Consider the following 16,338-nt stretch of genomic DNA (forward strand, 5'->3'; position numbering starts at 1 on the left):
GGATCTGGACACTTGGTCCTGGCGCGTGTGAGAGGTTCAGCTGTGTGGTGTGTCGTTGGCGCGGCCCCTGCTTCAGCCTCAGTTGCTGGGCATTGGGTTGTTTCTGTCCTGGGTCTCCTACATGTGCAGTGACCTCATGTGCGTGTGTAGGAACTCCCGGACGTCTGGGTTCCTGTTTCTCTCCAGTGCACCAGCATGGGGACGCGGGATTGCTGGGGCCTCTCTGAGGGGCTGCCCCTGCTTTCCTCCCTTTGCTGTGGCTTTGTGTGCTCCAGGGCGGGCTTGGCATTCCATCCCTGAGACTCTGGGTGACCCCAGGCTGGGAGGGTGAGACTGCCCGGAGCAGGCAGCCCCGTGAGTGCGCGTGCTGCCCTCTGCTCTCTCCTAGCCGCCCAGGTGGACCCAGGTGACATCCAGGAGCTGTTCCAGCAGACGTCGGCCAGCGTCTTCCGAATCAACTCCCACGGTGAGTCTGTGCTGGGCTCGTCTCCCCCTCAGCTGACCCGGCCGTCCCCTGACTCGGCCACCCTGCAGCCCAGGCCCTGTTGTTGGTCGCAGGAGAGGGCTGCGGTCTCAGGGTAGGGCGGGGGCGGCCCGTGTGTCCACTGCTCCCTGCAGTGTGGACCTGTCCTGTCCCCCGGAGGGGGTGCCTCAGAGCCTCCCTCTGCCTGGTAGCACGGGCCGCCTCACGGCTCCCTGGGATCAGGAGTAAGAGTCCTAGCTTGCCCCATCCTTAGTTCCTGTAGACCTGGCAGATGGGGGGTGGCTCGCTGCACCCTGTGGGCAAGGGCTGGTGTTTGTCCCTGAACCCTGAGCTCTGGCAGGTCAGCAGGGGAGTGCTGACTGGGAGAGGAGAGAAAGCCCCTCTCCAGACCTGGGGTGAGGCCCTCAGGGGCAGTTTCCTAGAGCTTGGAGACCATGGGCTGTACATGAAGGGCTGGGAGAGGACTGTGCCTGGGGGATCTCACGGGGGTATGACTGGCCAAGTGTGGGGCTGGGGCCGGGCTGTAGCACTGGCTGTCCTGGCTCTGTGCCCACGGTCGCTGCGTGGTCTCTGTGGCCTTGGCCCCCATGTCCTGGGGCTCCCTGCCCTGCCTCTGTTGGGGGTGGGGGGGTGCAGCCCGGAGTCTGGGGATCACTTGGGTGGGCGTCCTTCTGCTCCTGATGCATGTCCCTTTCTCTGGGCAGTGACCTCCTTGGAGCAGAGCCTCCGGTCCCTGGGGACGCCGAATGACACGCAGGAGCTGAGGGAGAGCCTGTGAGTGTGTGATCGCGGGCATGCCTGTGGGTGTGCACAGGTGTGCCCTACACCTGCTCATAGGCCTGCCTGTCCACAGACCAGCCCCACACCTGCTGGGACCACACGTCCACCCCACACGCCTGAGGGCCAGCTGAGCCTGTGCTTGGAGCTGGAGGCCGAGCTCACAGCAGCGTACCCTCCATCCATGCGTGTGGAAGCCTGGCTGTGCCTGTCACACCTGTGCAGACACACCCGTGTGTGCTGGCGTGTGCTCAGGTGGTGAACCAGCTTCCGCCCGTGTGCACAGATGTGTGTGTCACACAGCAGAGCTCACAGCAGGACCTGCACCCTCGTGAGCACACCTGTGGGCATGCCGGCTGCCACGGGGGTGCCGGAGCGCAGGCAGCTTGCCCGCTGCGGACACCCAGCTGGGCCTGTGGTTTTGTGGCTGTGCTTCTGCCCTGTGGGTGTCCTGTTGGGCTTTCCTGTCTGCTTGCCCAGGGGCCCTGCCCGGGTTGCATCCGGTACAGAGCCAGCCCAGGGCAAGGCTGCGCTCCCTGCGGGAAGGCTTCTCAGGGGCTGCGTCTCTGGGGAGAGAGAAGGGAGAGCTCTGCCAGGGGGCTGGCCTGGCTGGCACGGGGCAGGGGGTTGCTCTGTTTAGGCTCCGTCACTCAGGGCCTGGTGACACGTGATGAGAATGCCCTGTGATCCCAGCACGGCCCGGGTGGGGATCCCTGAGGGGGAGCTTGGGACTAGCATTTACGCCCTCCTTCCTTGTGCCACTTTCTGGCCAGGGGACCCTGGGTTGGTTGAGCCCGAGCCTCCCGCCTGGGAAGGACGCTAGTGTGGGCCAATGGACCACATGTGCTCCGAGGGGTGTGGGCTGTGGCCGAGACCACGTGTCTCTTCTTGGCATTGGTGTCTGTTGGAGAGGCCACAGCCTCTCTCTGTCTCTGTCTGTCACCCTGTCCGTCTGTGTGTCCACCCATCCAGCCACCCCCCATGAATTCATTCCCTTTCCTGTATGCCCACCCCCCTGTCTGTCCGTGTGCCCACCCACTGACGTGCCCACCCACCCAGGCGCTGGTTCACCCGTCTGTCTCACCCAGCTCCCCATCCATCCGGCTTTCCTCCTGTCCGTCCACACAGGCTAGCTGGGACCACTTCTGCCCAGTGTGAGGGTCCCGAGCTTGAGGCAACCAGGGGCCCTTTGCAGATTTTACGTACAATTCTGTCTTTAATTATTCGTTTTCTTTTTTAAAAATAACGTATTGTTTTCTGATTGTGAAAGTAGCATATGTTCATTATGGGAAACATGGCCACACAGGATGTCTGAGTTAACATTTCGGTATTTCCTGCCAGCCTCTTCTCGAGTCCTTACGCATTTTGCAGAATTGGATTTCAGTGAATAATGTTCCGGATCCTGGATTTTACTATTAGGAACCTGGAACGTGCGTGCCCTTATCACACCCGGGGCGCAGCTCTTCAGAGCGGCGGGCGCAGTTGGACCTGGATCATTAGCGTGCGGACACTTGGGCCGGCTTGTCCGGCCCTTCCTCTTTCTCGGTCCTGCGACCGGAGTTCCCAGGAGCCATGCTGGGGTGGGTCCTTCTGTTCGCGCCCGTTTCTGGGGTCGGTCCCTGGAGCCGTGTCCCCGGGGTTGAGCGGCGGGCATTTTCAGGGCCCGGGCCCTTGAGCGTGTTTCCTGGGCTGCCTTGTCTAGCTGGCCGAAGGCCGACGTCACCGGCGTGGGTTGGAGAGGACAGCCGGCTCCTGCTCCTTCCCCTGCCCGCGTGATAGTGTGGCTGGGGCCATCCCCTGTCCTGCCCTGTTGACCTCAGCTTTTAGACCCAGAAACTCTGGCTTTAGCACCTTCCTGTCTCCCCACAGCCAGAACCCCACACCCCCCGCTTGGAGCCCCTCTGCTTGCAGGGTAGCTCCGCACCGGCTGCGGGCCGGAACCTCCCAGGCCCCCTTTCATGGCGGAACTGGTGCAGCTGGTGGACTGGTAGCATCTGGAGGTGACTGAGGCCGGTGTAAGTTCCAGCTCTGTGTTTTCTCCACGTTGACAGTCGGTGGGTTTTTATTTCGTGAAGTAGGACTAAGAAAACACGTCACCACCATCCGTTACTGCTCGTGTCTTATAGAAGGTAGAGGAGAGGACGCTTCAGTGCGACATGGCGGGCTCTGATCTCGGGAGGGGACGTTCCTTCGAGAAGAGTAAATCTAGTGACCAGAGAGCCACACACAGTTGACCTTGACTTTCTCGCCTTGCACGAGGCATGGCTTTGCCACTTGTGTCTGGGCGATGAAGGGACCCCGCCTTGGGCACATTGCCGTAGGCTCCCCAGTCGGCTGAGGTGGCCGGGATTGAGATCTCTCCCCCGTGGAGTGAAGCTCAGTGGCCAGGGGACCTTGTCTGTCTGTCTGCCTTGTGGGGGTATCACCCAGGCTGCTGTAGAGGGATGGATGGGCATTCCAGGAGCCTTGTGAGGGCACTGTGGCTGCCGAAAGGGGCCTGTCCCCGCAGCCTCGTGGGCACGCTGTGGGACAGCCCTGGTTCTAGTCTGTAGGTCCCTGGGCACAGCATCAGGGTGACGGGGCTCAGCCCACACCTGGCTGGGGTTAGCTTGTGTTCACAACAGGCAGGGAGGCTCTTTCTGGGCTGACGCGGAGGGCTCCCCAGCCCTGGGACCCCGCTGGTCCCAGCTCCTCCCAGCAGGTGTGTGACTAGATGGGGAGGGTCCGCAGCTCCTGGTTGTGGAGGCTGGATGGGGTGAGCCCCCAGCTCCAGGGCCCAAGGGGTCCAGCATGGCCTGCCTCTTCTCCTCCAGAGCCCGCCTTCCCCGGTTCCCACCCCTAGTGCCCCATCCCCCACTGCACTCCCTGGCGCCCTGCCGTGTCTGTAGCCTGGTTCCCCAGCCGGCTCAGCCAGTGAGCCCATGCTGACAGGCTGTAGCAGTGGAGCCCCGGGGGCCAGCCCGTCATCCTCTGACTGTGTGACGTTCAGGGTGACCTGGGTGTCTTGGTCTTTGACGTGTGGACCCAGACCCGGCTGAGGGTGTTCCTTGGGAAGGAGGCAGTGATGGCGTCCATTCCTGGTGCTGGGCTCAGCCCGCAGAGATCCCGTCTGACTGACTGAGCAGGGGTGTGGGTGCAGGGAGCCGGAGGGGGATGGCGAATGGCCTCAGAGGGTAGCAGTGCTTCTTGGGGACTATGGTGGCCTCCTGGGCCCCCAGAGCTCCGAGATCCCCCACCCCATGTTACTGGCAGTCGGCCTGGCTGGGGGTCTGGGGGAAGCAGGGCTCTGACTGGATGCCTCTGTGGGGGACTCACTGATTCACTGGGTGTGTGTTGTGGGGCCTCTGCCCGGGGACTGGACTGAATGGGGCATGTGTGCCTGGGGGAGGGAGGTGACCGCCTGGTGTCCCACTACTCGTGTGTGACAGAGGGGACAGTCTCCTGACCGGTCATCTCAGGTCTGGGGGGGGCCGGTGTGTGTGTGTGCTCTCGCGTGACCCTATGGTGGTCGAGGGCACCCATGTGGGTGTGTGTACAAGAGGTGTCTGCTTGGGATCTGCCCACTGCTTGTGGGGGGACAGGGCAGAGGCCCCGGCAGGGGGACGGGGCCCTGGGGAGCCCCTGGCTCTAGGTGGGTACCTGTTCCCTGCCTTGGCAGGATTTCTGTGTCCGGACCGGCTCCAAGCGGATCAGGGAGGCCTGGGTCCCGCTAATCTAGTGCCGCATGGATCCAGGCCCCTGGGCCGGCCCCGTCTTCCTCCTCGCAGAGCTCAGCCTAGCGGGACCCTGAGCCCCGAGAGCTGCTCCTTCCAGCCTGGTCACGGTCACATTCATGGGTGCGCACATCTGCGGAGACGGGGCGAGGCTCGCTCAAGAGCTGGGGCTCGGGGGCGGGCGCATGTCCAGCGCTCTCTGTTCTCTGCCGTTGGGGGTTGTCAGCAGTGTCGTTGGCCCCATCACCTGGGCTGACGACTCCTCCGAGCTGGGGCCTCCTTGCGCACGTCAAAAGTGAGGCAGGAGAAGGGGGGCTTCCCCGGGGCCACGGAGGACCGCTCCCCGGGAAGTACAGGAGCTGTGCACCTGTCGCTGTGACCTGGGCGGGCCGCCAGGACTCGGCATGGTGCTCAGCTCCGTCCCGCGGGGAAAGCTGGCAGCAGCCCTGAGGCCGGCCTGCAGGCCTGGAGGCCCGTGGGCTTGAAGCACGGAGCTGGTGGGCCGTTGGGCCGGCGCTGGAGGTGTGTGTTGGCTCCAGGATGCCTGAGGCTCAGCTGGGAGCCCTCAGCACTAGGGGTGGCCTCTGCGGCTGCAGCTGGAGGACCTGGAGCCTCCTCTCCACTCCTGGTCAGCAGATGTGTGGAGCTCAGCTGGGAGGTCCCTCGTGGCGTCCACATGCGGGCTCTCCTGCGGCCGGGGCTCCCTGGGGCACGGCGGCCTCACGGTGCTGACCTTGGTCAGCTCAGGGCTCCGGTGCAAGTGCTAGCGGAGGAGGGAGGAGCGAGCCTGTCCATGTTCAAGGAAAAGCGACTCAACTCCACTCCTCCAGGGGAGCGGTCAGAAACTGTGGCCACCCTTAAGACTGCTCTAAGCTTCCACGCAGCAGTGGGTGTGGTGGCGGAGCCCCCAGAGGAGGGGCCTGCAGCCCCCGGGGAGGCGTGTCAGCAAGGTGGGCGCAGGCCCGGCCCTGTGGGCCTTCTGGGCCTGGCACATGGCTCAGGCTTTATTTCCAAAGCAGTAGGAAGCCAGTGGAAGGTTCTAGGACGCAGTGGCCTGGTGGACGGCCATGAAGACAAGTTGGAGGAGTGGGCTGTCGCTGTGGGCGGAGGGAGCTGCAGGAGAGGCAGGGAGGATGGCTGTGCAGGGCCTGGACGGCTGCCCCTTGGCCTGATGGGTTGGGGGCTGAGCCCCTGCCTGACCGGGACCTCCTGACCACAGGCAGCGGGGACCCCTGCACACCCCCAGGGACCACACTCCTGGGCTGGGGGAGAGCCTCGCCCCGGCCTGTGGGACTGGGAAAGGGTTGGCCCGGGTGCTTGCCCTGGGGGCTCAGGGGCCGGTGAGCTCATGCGGGTACCAGGCAGTTGCCTCCTGGTTTCCCGGAACCTACCCTGGGCACGGCTCTGGGGCGGCAGAGCCCCCTCTGGCCCGATCCTCTTCCAGTGGGGCCTTCTAAGGCTGTGGGATTGCCTGCTGCCGAGCGGACGTGGGGCAGGGATCTTTGAAGGAATCTGAGAAGGACCACGGGGGAGGTGGAAGGGGACCGATTTCTGCTATTTTACAACGTGCTGGCTGAAGGGAGGGACCAGTGACTCTGGGAGGACACTGGGCCCATCGCGGTGCTCCCCGTCGTGGCCTGGACCTGCCCTTCACTCCTGTGTACGGCTGAGTAGTATCCCCATGTGGATGTTCCTCCACATCCGTAGGCGGAGACCTAACCCCTGGGGGACGGGGCCAGGAGGTGGGGCCTCAGTAGGGGAGTGGGTCCTGCCGGCGCAGCCCTCACAATGGGGCGAGCGCTCTTGTGGAAGGACCCGGAGAGCTCCATGAGCCCTTCCTGCGAGGCAGCCGTGGGGAGGTGCCGCCTGTGGACTGGAAGGTGGCCCTTGTCACATGTGGAAGCTGCCAGCACCCCGATCCCGGACGCCCAGACTCCCGCCTGGAAGCAGACATGTCTGCTGTCTCCAAGGCGTCCAGCTCGTGGTGTTTGTTATGGCAGCCTGAGCGGGCAAAGACGTGCTGTTCGTCACGGATGGCCCTGGCATTGTCCCTTCTCGGTCGTCCTGAGGAAGGCTGCTGGGAGCTTGCACGTGGACGGCAGTCTTGCACGGATGCCTGGATGTGGGGTTGCTGGCCTTAGCTGTGTCTGACGCTGGGACACCGCCAGGCTGTCTTCCATGGTGGCCGCACTGCCCCTCCTTCCCCCCAGCAGTGCGTGAGGCTTCGAGTGCTCCAGGCCCCACGACACTTGTTACCTGGCTGTGACCATAGGTCTGGTGGGGACGAGACGCCGTCTTGCTGGGTAGCTGACTTGTGTTTCCCGATAACGACATTGAGTGAGTGTCTTTTCACGGTTACGTTGACCGTTTCTATCCCTTCAGAGGTGTGTCTGTTCAGACCCTTTGCCCATTTTTGAATTGGGCTTTTGGTCTTTTTATTGTTGAGATACTCCCTCCTTCTAGAAGCTTCTGGCCTGTGCAGACCGGGCTCTCTCAGGCTTTTGTCTTCCCTGGTGTGGCTCACGAGTCACTCTGCTCTGCTGACTCCTCCTTATTCCAGCCTCCTTCCTTCTCTAGCTTCCTTCCCACGTTGGGGGGGCTCACATCTGTGGGGTTCCCGAGGCCCATTGTCCCCCACAGAGACACGGCTGCTGGCCGTGGGCACCCCTCACCTTATCTTACCTTGGGCCTTCCTGCTCAAATGTGTCTCCTCCTCGCTCTTGGGCCTGAGCCTCCAGCCCTCCTTTGACCACGGACTGCCTGCCCTGGTCACACGTGTGTGACGCTGCCCCTCGCTTGGCCTCCTGACCCCGCCTTCCCGAGCAGCTCCCCTTCCGCAGGCTTGCCTGAGCACTGAGGGCTGGGGGCCGCCTGGGTCTGGCTGGCCGCCTGCCGTGTGTCCCGCCTGAGCTCCTGGAAACGCAGCATGGCGCAGGAGTCCAGGCTAATTTTCTTGATTTTGGCATGATCATCCACGCATTCCAACACTTTCGGAAGGCTTGTCCCTTCCCTGTTGTAGGTACCTTGGCATCTTCTCCAGAAATTCCCTGATGATGTACGTGTGGCTGCCTTCTGGGTTACTCTGTTCCCCAGCCCGTGTGCCTGTCTTCCTGATGGCCCCTGCCCCCTCCGGTTCTCTTGATCACTGATGTTCTGCAGTAAGTCCTGACCTCCGCTGTGGACGCCTCCAGCTTTTCCATCTTTCTGTGAAGCTGTTTTGCAGACTTCCGCTGCTGTGCGTCTCAGGGTCAGTTTTAGAATAGCTTGTTGATTTCTGTGGTTTTCACATCCAGTTTAACTTGAATTGAGGTTGCCGTGACTCTGTGGACCAACTTAAGGAGAACTGACCTCTCGACGATCTTGAGTTTTCCAACCCGTGAATACGGTCAGGATTTCTCTGGTTTATATGTTCTTCCGTTTCTCCCCACAGTTCCCTATGCGGCTGATGTGCGGGTCTTGTGTGTGTTGTACTCAGTTTATCGTTACCCATCCCGTGCGTTTGTACAGTTATACAAAGTGTCATCGTGCACGTTTCACTTTGCGGGTGTTGGCTGCGGTGACGCAGAGACGCCCATGACTCTGCCTTGAGTCCTGGGGTCCGTTAGAGTCTCTGTCCAGCTGAACACATTCCCTTCTTGTTCTGGTTTTCCTGGAGTTTTTATGATAAATACCCATCAAGTTTTATTAAATGCATTTTCTGTAAAGTTTACAGAGAGTGTTTTCTCCTCTTAAAATTTATTCTGTTAATACGAGAATTTCATTCATTGTTTTTTGAGTGTTAGGCCACCCTGGGCTCCTGGGATGAAATCCTCTTGGTCGTGATCTATTATCCCTTTTTTGGGGGACTGAGGGGTGCCCATTGGTCAGGGCAAGGCGGTCAGGGCCACGCAGACGTCTGGAGAAAGGCCATCTCCACGCTGCTCCTTGCGATCAAGAACCTCATGGAGACACCCACTCGTAGCGTGACAGGGAATCTGGCGCAGACCGCCCGTGCCGCCATAAACAGGAGGGACCGGTAGAAAATGAAATGAGGAGGAGGGCCACAGATACAGTGAGAGTGGCTCTGGAAGAGGGAGCAGGGCCACCTCACAGTATCTTACAGGGCTCCTAAGAAGCCAGCCACGAAGGAAGGTGAGAGAGAGTGTACAGAGAGGATGAAATTCATTCATTAATAAAACATGAACTAGAAACAAAAAAGGAACAAGAGAGAGAGACCAGGCCTCCAGATCCAACAGGAAAACACTAATTAGGAAATATTGTGGCTCTTAAGACAATAAATTGAGATTTTATAACCAAGATTAGCCAGAAAAATTTCTCAAAAGACATGAATTTTTAGAACTGACTCGGAAAGAAAGGGAAAGCCTAAATAGCTCCACATCTCTTGGAGGACGTAGGTGTGACCTTAAGAACATTCCCACTGACACCCAGAGCAGAGCGCAGAGCAACACTGCGTGCCCCCAGACGCGGACAAGGTGCTCACCTTCCTGCTGCTGTGTCCACGCCACTGCGAAGCAAGGACTCCAAAAGGAAAAGCGCTGCATGTCCCTCGAAGACACAGCAGCAGGGGCCCCAGCAAGACGTGAGATGGTGGCTCTCCTGGTCCGTGAAAAGGGGCTGCGTCCGCACACTGCTTCTGTGTTCTGCCTACAGCCTGTGCTAAGCCGTGGGCACAGCGGATGGCAGTGCAAGCCTTCTGTGATGCGTTCCCTGCTGGGAGTTGGGGTGGCATCAGAGCAGAAGTGGAGAGGGACGAGTGTGGGGGTGGGGGTGAGCCTGACCCCAGGGAGGTGGTCTGTACAAACTGGAGGCACTTGGCCTGCTGCCCCCCGTCCGTCCAGTGTCCTCTGTGTGGGTGGCTGCTGCTGGTCACCAGCCCCAGCTGTGGCTGCCTGTACCCGCTGTCCGTCTGGGTGGCTGCAGAGGTGGTGGGGAAGGGATATGGGCAGTGAGGCAGGGGTCTGTCCAGCACAGTGAGGACAGGGGGACGAGGTGACAGGTGGGAGCTGTGCTTCCATGGGACCCACGCAGCCTAGAGGTCCTAGAACGGGACCTCCCAGCTGTGGGGTACTGTGGGGTGTGATGCTGCTCTGGGCATGGGGCGGCCGGGGGGGGGCTTGGTTGGGGCACATGCGAGCAGTGGGGGAAAGGTGGCCCGAGTCTGGGTCAGTGCCTGAGGATCGCGCTGCTCTCAAGGACGAAAGGAGAGAGGCTGTGGAAGGATCGCCCCTGGGGCTTTAGCTGGAGGGACTAGAGGGACTGAACCACAGAGGGGCAGGCGGCCTGGGCATGTGGAGTTGGAGAGGCCCCCGGACATCCAGGTGGAGGTGCCTAGCGGGCTGCTGGCAGGGCCGGGCCGACATTCAGGCCCAGCTGTGGACGTGTGTGGGGGACAGTGGCACACAGGTGACTTCAGGCCACGGGACTAAAGGAGAGCACCCAGGACGTGAGCACGGGGTGCCACAAGGAGGTTCCAGGGCCTGAGCTCGGGGCGCAGACAGAGCAGGTCAGGGAGGCGAGGATCCTGCAAAGCCCCTGAGCAGCGTGGCCCCAAGCTGGGGGTGGAGACACCAGGAGGGCAGACTGTGGGCCACGGGGTGGAAGGTTGCAGCAGGGAGAATGGGGGGAAGGGGGGGCTCAGTGGTGTACAACGAGGTGAGTGAGTCTGAGGGGAGAAGCCATGTTCCGCGGGTTTCCAGAATCTGTTGGTGGCCTGCTGGGAAGGTTGTTCATGCTGCCGTCCTCAGGGGTGCTCTCCCCGGCTGGCCTGGGGGGTCCTTTCCGTCCTGCCACCCCTGCGCCCCCCCAGCCCTGGCTCCATGCTGCACGCTCTGTGTGGCCCCGGCAGGTGTCAGGGACCCAGGCCCAGGTCAGACGGTGCCCCCACCTCTGCCACTTGGGGCCCTTCAGGGAGCGAAGGGGGCATCCGGCTGCTTTTCTAAGGCCTGAGGGCAAGGTTTACTCCTAGTGTCGCTCCGTCCGGGGGGGCTGTGGTCACCCCCAAGCAGGTGAGGATCTGGTCTTTTCAGTCCCTTCCAGGTCACACGCAGAACCACAGACTGCGCACGTGGGCGCAGCCCCTGGGGCTCTTGGGTCTGGAGGTGGTACCGTCCTTCCAGCCCTCGGAGGCTGTGGTGCCCGGGTTGCTTGCTGACGCCAGGGGGTCCGGGCTCCCGAGGAGGTGCTGAGCTGACCCTCAGACCAGACCAGAGGTTCCAGGCCTCGGCAGCGCACACACAGTTTGTGTGCGGGGTGGGGGTCCTGACCACGGCAGCTCGGGTGTGATGGGCGCGGCGGGCCGTCCTCCCCGATCTGAGCTCACCCCTGTCGTTCTCTCCCTCCTTCCTCGCCCCTGTCGCTGCCTTCTCCGTGTCTGGGCCTCTGGCCTTCGTCCCCTCCCGTGTCTCCGGCTCTGCTCTCTGCGCCTGGTTCCCCTGCTCCTGCTTCCTCCACCGTCACGTGCGGCTTCACCTGACGCCCTGCACCTGCTGTCGTCTCTCCGGGCACCTTGCGGCCGCCCGCTCTGCCCTCTCCGTCCACGCTGTCTTCTCTGGCTCCCCCCACCCCCGGCCTCAGGCACGTGACGCAGCAGGAGGTGAACAAGAGCATCGCGGCCGGGGCCGGCACCGTGAGGCAGATGATGGAGCTCCTGCACGGCTGCTCCCGGGTACGTGGCCCTGGAGGCTGGGGGGGGGGGCGCTGGGGGGCCCCTAGGGAGATCGGGGGATGCAGATGCCTGGGATGCAGACAGCGGCCCGGCCGTGGTGTGGAGGGTGCACGACAGTCTCCGTGATGGGCCTGAGAAGCTGCTGTGGCTGCCATCCAGTGACCCCAGCAGTCCACGGGCGAGAGGCTGCTGACGGCACGTGCCGTGCGGCCCCGTACATCTGGGGTGTTTAGGAAACGCAGGCCTGTGCCGACAGCGGGGCCGAGGCTTGTGTGGCTGCTGCGGGGAGCTGGGGTGGGCTGCAGGGGGTCCCGACAAGCTTTTCGGGGCGGTGGACATGTTCCGAAACCAGCTGGTGGTCACGGCACAATGAGCAGTTACAGAGCTTTGAGTTAAAATGAGTGCATTCTCCTTATGAGAGTTAAGTCAGCCTCTCACAGAAACGGAGGCCCAGAGACAAAGGGTGAGTTGGGCTTCGGTACCAGAGGCGCGTTTGGGGAGCGAGGGTCCACCATCCGTGGCGGGGTGGGCTGCGTGTGCCGGCCATCTCTGGCTACAGGGCCTGCAGCGCTCTGCTCAGCACGACTTAGGCATGGCCCCCAGTGGTTAGGGACAACTGGTCGTGGACGCTGCTGGAAATCGTGGTGGCTCCCTGCACTGGCGTCCACACTGCTCCTCGGGGTTGGTGCAGGGGTGCCTCCTTCTCGCGCGCGGCCGTGCTCCGCACTCTTGGGTTCCCTGGGTGCCACACCACGCGTGTGATGACTCGTTCCAGAGCGCGTGTCAGGCACATCCCGCGGGCGGCCCTGTGCACATTGTTCACGCTGGGGACTCCTGGCCGTCCTGCCATGGGTGTCCTCGGGCCCTTTATCTGGAGGGACGCTGAGGCCCGGAGAGTGTCCTGTGCCAAGCATCTGCTCTGGGCAGGGGTCTCGGCTAGATGGCCGCTCTGGTTTCTCTGGGTCCATAGTCCATGTTGTCACTTGTGTGCACCACGAAGGCTGAGACCCCAAGCTTGAGTTCCTGGCAGGTGGGGGGTCACCTTTAGCCTAACGTGTCCTTTTGTCTGTCCGCCTGCCCACGGGGCCACCCACCTGCCCATCCGTCACCCGTCTAAGAACCCAGCAAACACTGAACACCTACTGTGTGCCAGATGCTGGGCGAAGGGCGCGGATGAGGCTCTCATGGTTCCATGGTCGGACAGCCTGGCCGGGAGGGGCTGGCGTTGCTCCCTGTTTCCTCAGAAGAAAGGCTGTGCCCGTCACATGGGGCTGATGCCGGATCACACAGCCAGAGACCACTGAGGAGTCTGTGGGCTCTTGGCTCTGTCCTGGGACACACACAGGATGCTCCTCGCAAGAGTCTGCCCCGGACACTAAAACAGGCTTCTCAGACCTACAGTCTGACAGGGACCACGTTGAGTCCCTCCGAAAAGTGCCCATCGGAAAGCTGGGGCCCCCAAACCGTTGCCAGCGTACTCTCCTGCATGGGCTCCCATGCTGGGTGGCGGTGAGGGCAGGGCGCCTGGTGGTAGGAGGGAGGTTTGATGAGTGTGGTTCTGACCTTGGGGGTGAGACCCAGCCTGGCGCTGGATTGGCTGTAAGGCCCCGGAGTCAGCGGCCTGGCTTCATGGCCTGGCTCCACCCCCATGTGGCTATGATTGGGAGAGGCGAGGGGCGTCCCCTGGGGGCTGGGGAGGATGGGGAGTGTCAGGGACTGGAGCGCCCCAGGGACGGGGGAGGCCATGGGGTGGGACGGGGCCTCGGCTGTCTACACAGCCCACGTTCTCTCTTTGCAGCAGGAGTGTCTCCAGCTGGACCGTCTGAAGACTCAGCTATCCGATGCGGTGCAGCGCTACGGGGATGTGCAGAAGGTGCGGCTGCCTGGGAAGGCGTGTGGGCCGGCCGGGGCGCCTCCGGCCCTGTGGTTCCCTAACCCACCATCTCGTGCCTGGGTTGGCCTGGGTTGGCCTGGTGGGGGTCCTGTCCTCTAGAGCAGAGGGCGGGCGGGGCCTGCAGACGGCCGCCCTTGGCCAGTTGCCACAGCCTCAGGGCATGTGCTGGAAGGAGACTCACCTGTGGGTGCTGCTCAGGGGACCCCTGGCGGGTGGGGAGAGCGGGCACCCCGTCTGACAGGTGAGGGCTTCCATGTGGGGGAGGGGCCGACCTGCCGCGGAGCTGAAGGTGGGCTCTGCTCCAGGCCTTGTCCACGACCTTGAGCTTATCTGACTCCTCCTTCCCTCCTCCCCACCTTCTCTGTTCTTCTGTCTCCCTCCATTGTTTCACAGAAAATCGCCGAGAAGTCCCGAGCCCTGCTTCCCACGGCACAGCGGGGCAGCAAGCAGCAGGTAGGTGCCGAGTGATCACCGTGGTCCGGGCGTAAGGTGACGATGACATGGTGCCCGGGGCCCTTTGTGCCTGTGGGGGAGTGGGACGCACGGAGGGCCCCATCCAAGGGGGTCTTACTCGGTGAAGAACGTTTCCCCAAAACCAGCATTTTGACCTTCGTTCCCCAGCATGGGCCAAGACAGTCCTGAGTGTGGACGGTTTCGCATGCCCCACGGACTGACTTGGACCCGACCGGCCCTCCTGGGAGCAGAGCGTGATAGAAACGGCGGGGGCGCGAGCACGCCCGGACTCCTGCACGAGCGGGCAGAGGGGGCGGAAACGGCGTCAGGCGGCACAACAGCTGGGGGTTCCGGGGCTGCCGGGCAGCTCAGGCCACAGCTTGAAGACCTCTCTTACCAGCTCGTGTCGTAATACGATTTCGAAAACCAAAGACTAAAAGGCCTAAAAGCAGATTAAAACCCGAGAAGAGAAGTCACGTCATTTTTCAAGGAGTGAGGAGACTCACACCTGGCGTCTGAGGTGGGCCCTTGGGCGCCAGACGGCAACCTGGAGGCGTCTTTAAAACACTGAGAGGGCGCTGCTCCCGTGGGGTCCTCCGCCTGCTGAAAACATTTTACAGAAATGAGGCTGGAAGGAAAACATTTTTAGAGAAGCGTAAAGCGAGGGAACTCGCCATTGACGGAACTCTGACAGGAGCACGGGAAGGGGCTGCACGTCCCGGAAACGCTGATGTGTGGACACGTCTGACTTCAGGTGGCCGTTGAGCGCTGCTCCCTCCCTGTGGCGCCTGGATGCCGGGGTGGGTCCGAGAGCCCGGCTGGCCGGAGCACAGGAGTGAGCCGCGTGGGAGCCTGCCGTGTCCTCGGGAGGTGATGGGAGCCGTGGGGTGTCTCGTCTCCTGCAGGGGACACCGAAGGACGACATGAGAATGTGTTACACAGTAAGCTAATGCGTACGTGAGAGAATGAGTCAAACCTGACTAGTTTTAAAGGAAGCTCCCCCGCCCAAATCAAAGGAAAAATGAAAGGACAGAAGACAGGAAACAAGTCGAAAGAGGGCAGATTCGTACCAGATTGTTTGTGACTCCACGAGCGAGCCTGACCCCTCCAACGGAAGGCACAGACCGTCAGACTCGGTTAAATAGAAATCCAGAAATGTGCCGGGAGTTAGAGGTTGGACAGAGACACGCGTGAAGCCACCCACGAGGAAGATTGGTGCCCGCGGCTGTGCCAGAGCACGCAAGTCCGCGTGGAGGCCGTCCCCGGCTCACAGGACAGCGCGGTCGTCCGGACGCAGTGCTGCCTGCGTGCTGACCACGGAGCCTCAGAAGATGCGGGACAAAACTGACGGTAATAAAAGGAGAAACGGCAAATCTGCAGCCAGAGATGGGGACACACCCATGGAGATGGCAGAGGAAGAAAATGGGAAAATGGGGGAGGATCCGAGAGACTCGGCCAGTGCAACTGATGAACGCACTCTTGCCAGACGGTGACGGCTTGCGACGCGGTGAGCAGCCACGGGAGAGTGGGCGTCCCCGCCGGGGGTGCGGTGCGTGCCAGACTCGGACACCAGCCTCCATGGGCTCCAGAGGGTGGGTGCGACCCCCAGTAAGTTCTCGGGTCAGCGCAGTTCAGTTCCCACTTGGTACCAAAGAGGCAGTTTCCTGGCATGGGAGTGAGAAGAACACGATTCGAAGGAACCCGTGAACCAGAGAAGAAATCACGGTGGAGACTGGAGCCCTCGTGACGGGAACAGCAGAGCAGGCGGCACAGCCAGACTTGGGGTGCGGCTGGAGGAGAGCTCTGGGTGCCTCCCTCTGGAGAAGAAGCTGAAAATCGCGGGGTCGGTCTCAGTCTCAAGAAGCTGGAAAAGCAGCACCAAACTGAATTCTGAGAAAATATACTGGAAAAAGCAGAAATCCATGAAATATAAAATTGGCGCATATTGGACAACTCCAGCAGAGCCACAGTTTGTTTTGTTTAGAAGGATTAATAGTGAGTCCCAGAGCATCAGTCACGAAACAGAACATTCAAATTACTGGCATCAGGAATGGCAACAGCTGGATCGTGGACCCCACTCACTCGGCCAGTAGAGGTTTGAAGATGCCGTGACATGACTTTATGTCAATAAACTTGCCCGCTCAGGCGGGACGCCTAAATTTTTTTTTTTTTTTTTTTTTTAAAGAAAAAAATGTAAGTTACCAAGACGTACCGAAAGTCTGGAAAGTCCGGTATTTATTACAGAAATGAAATAAACAGTTCCGCAATTTCCATTGTTAAAATGCTACCAAGAAAATTCAAGACCTCAGTGATTTTACTGGTGAGTTTTTCCAGATGTTTGAGGAATAAATAT

General features: G+C 61.4%; 1 protein-coding gene across 7 annotated transcripts in view; it reads left to right on the plus strand.

The window, feature by feature from the left end:
- The window catches only part of TSNARE1 (t-SNARE domain containing 1), a 91,271-nt gene that overhangs the window by 49,054 nt on the left and 25,879 nt on the right, over window positions 1-16,338 (plus strand). For all 7 annotated transcript variants that reach the window (XM_047725836.1, XM_047725834.1, XM_047725837.1 and 4 more), the window contains 5 exons: window positions 389-466; window positions 1,189-1,258; window positions 11,548-11,638; window positions 13,437-13,511; window positions 13,926-13,985. In XM_047725836.1, the coding sequence (XP_047581792.1) occupies window positions 389-466; window positions 1,189-1,258; window positions 11,548-11,638; window positions 13,437-13,511; window positions 13,926-13,985 (374 nt within the window). The remainder of the gene's footprint in view (window positions 1-388; window positions 467-1,188; window positions 1,259-11,547; window positions 11,639-13,436; window positions 13,512-13,925; window positions 13,986-16,338) is intronic.

This window comes from Lutra lutra, chromosome 4, assembly GCF_902655055.1.
Source record: "Lutra lutra chromosome 4, mLutLut1.2, whole genome shotgun sequence".
Classification (NCBI taxonomy): Eukaryota; Metazoa; Chordata; class Mammalia; order Carnivora; family Mustelidae; genus Lutra; species Lutra lutra.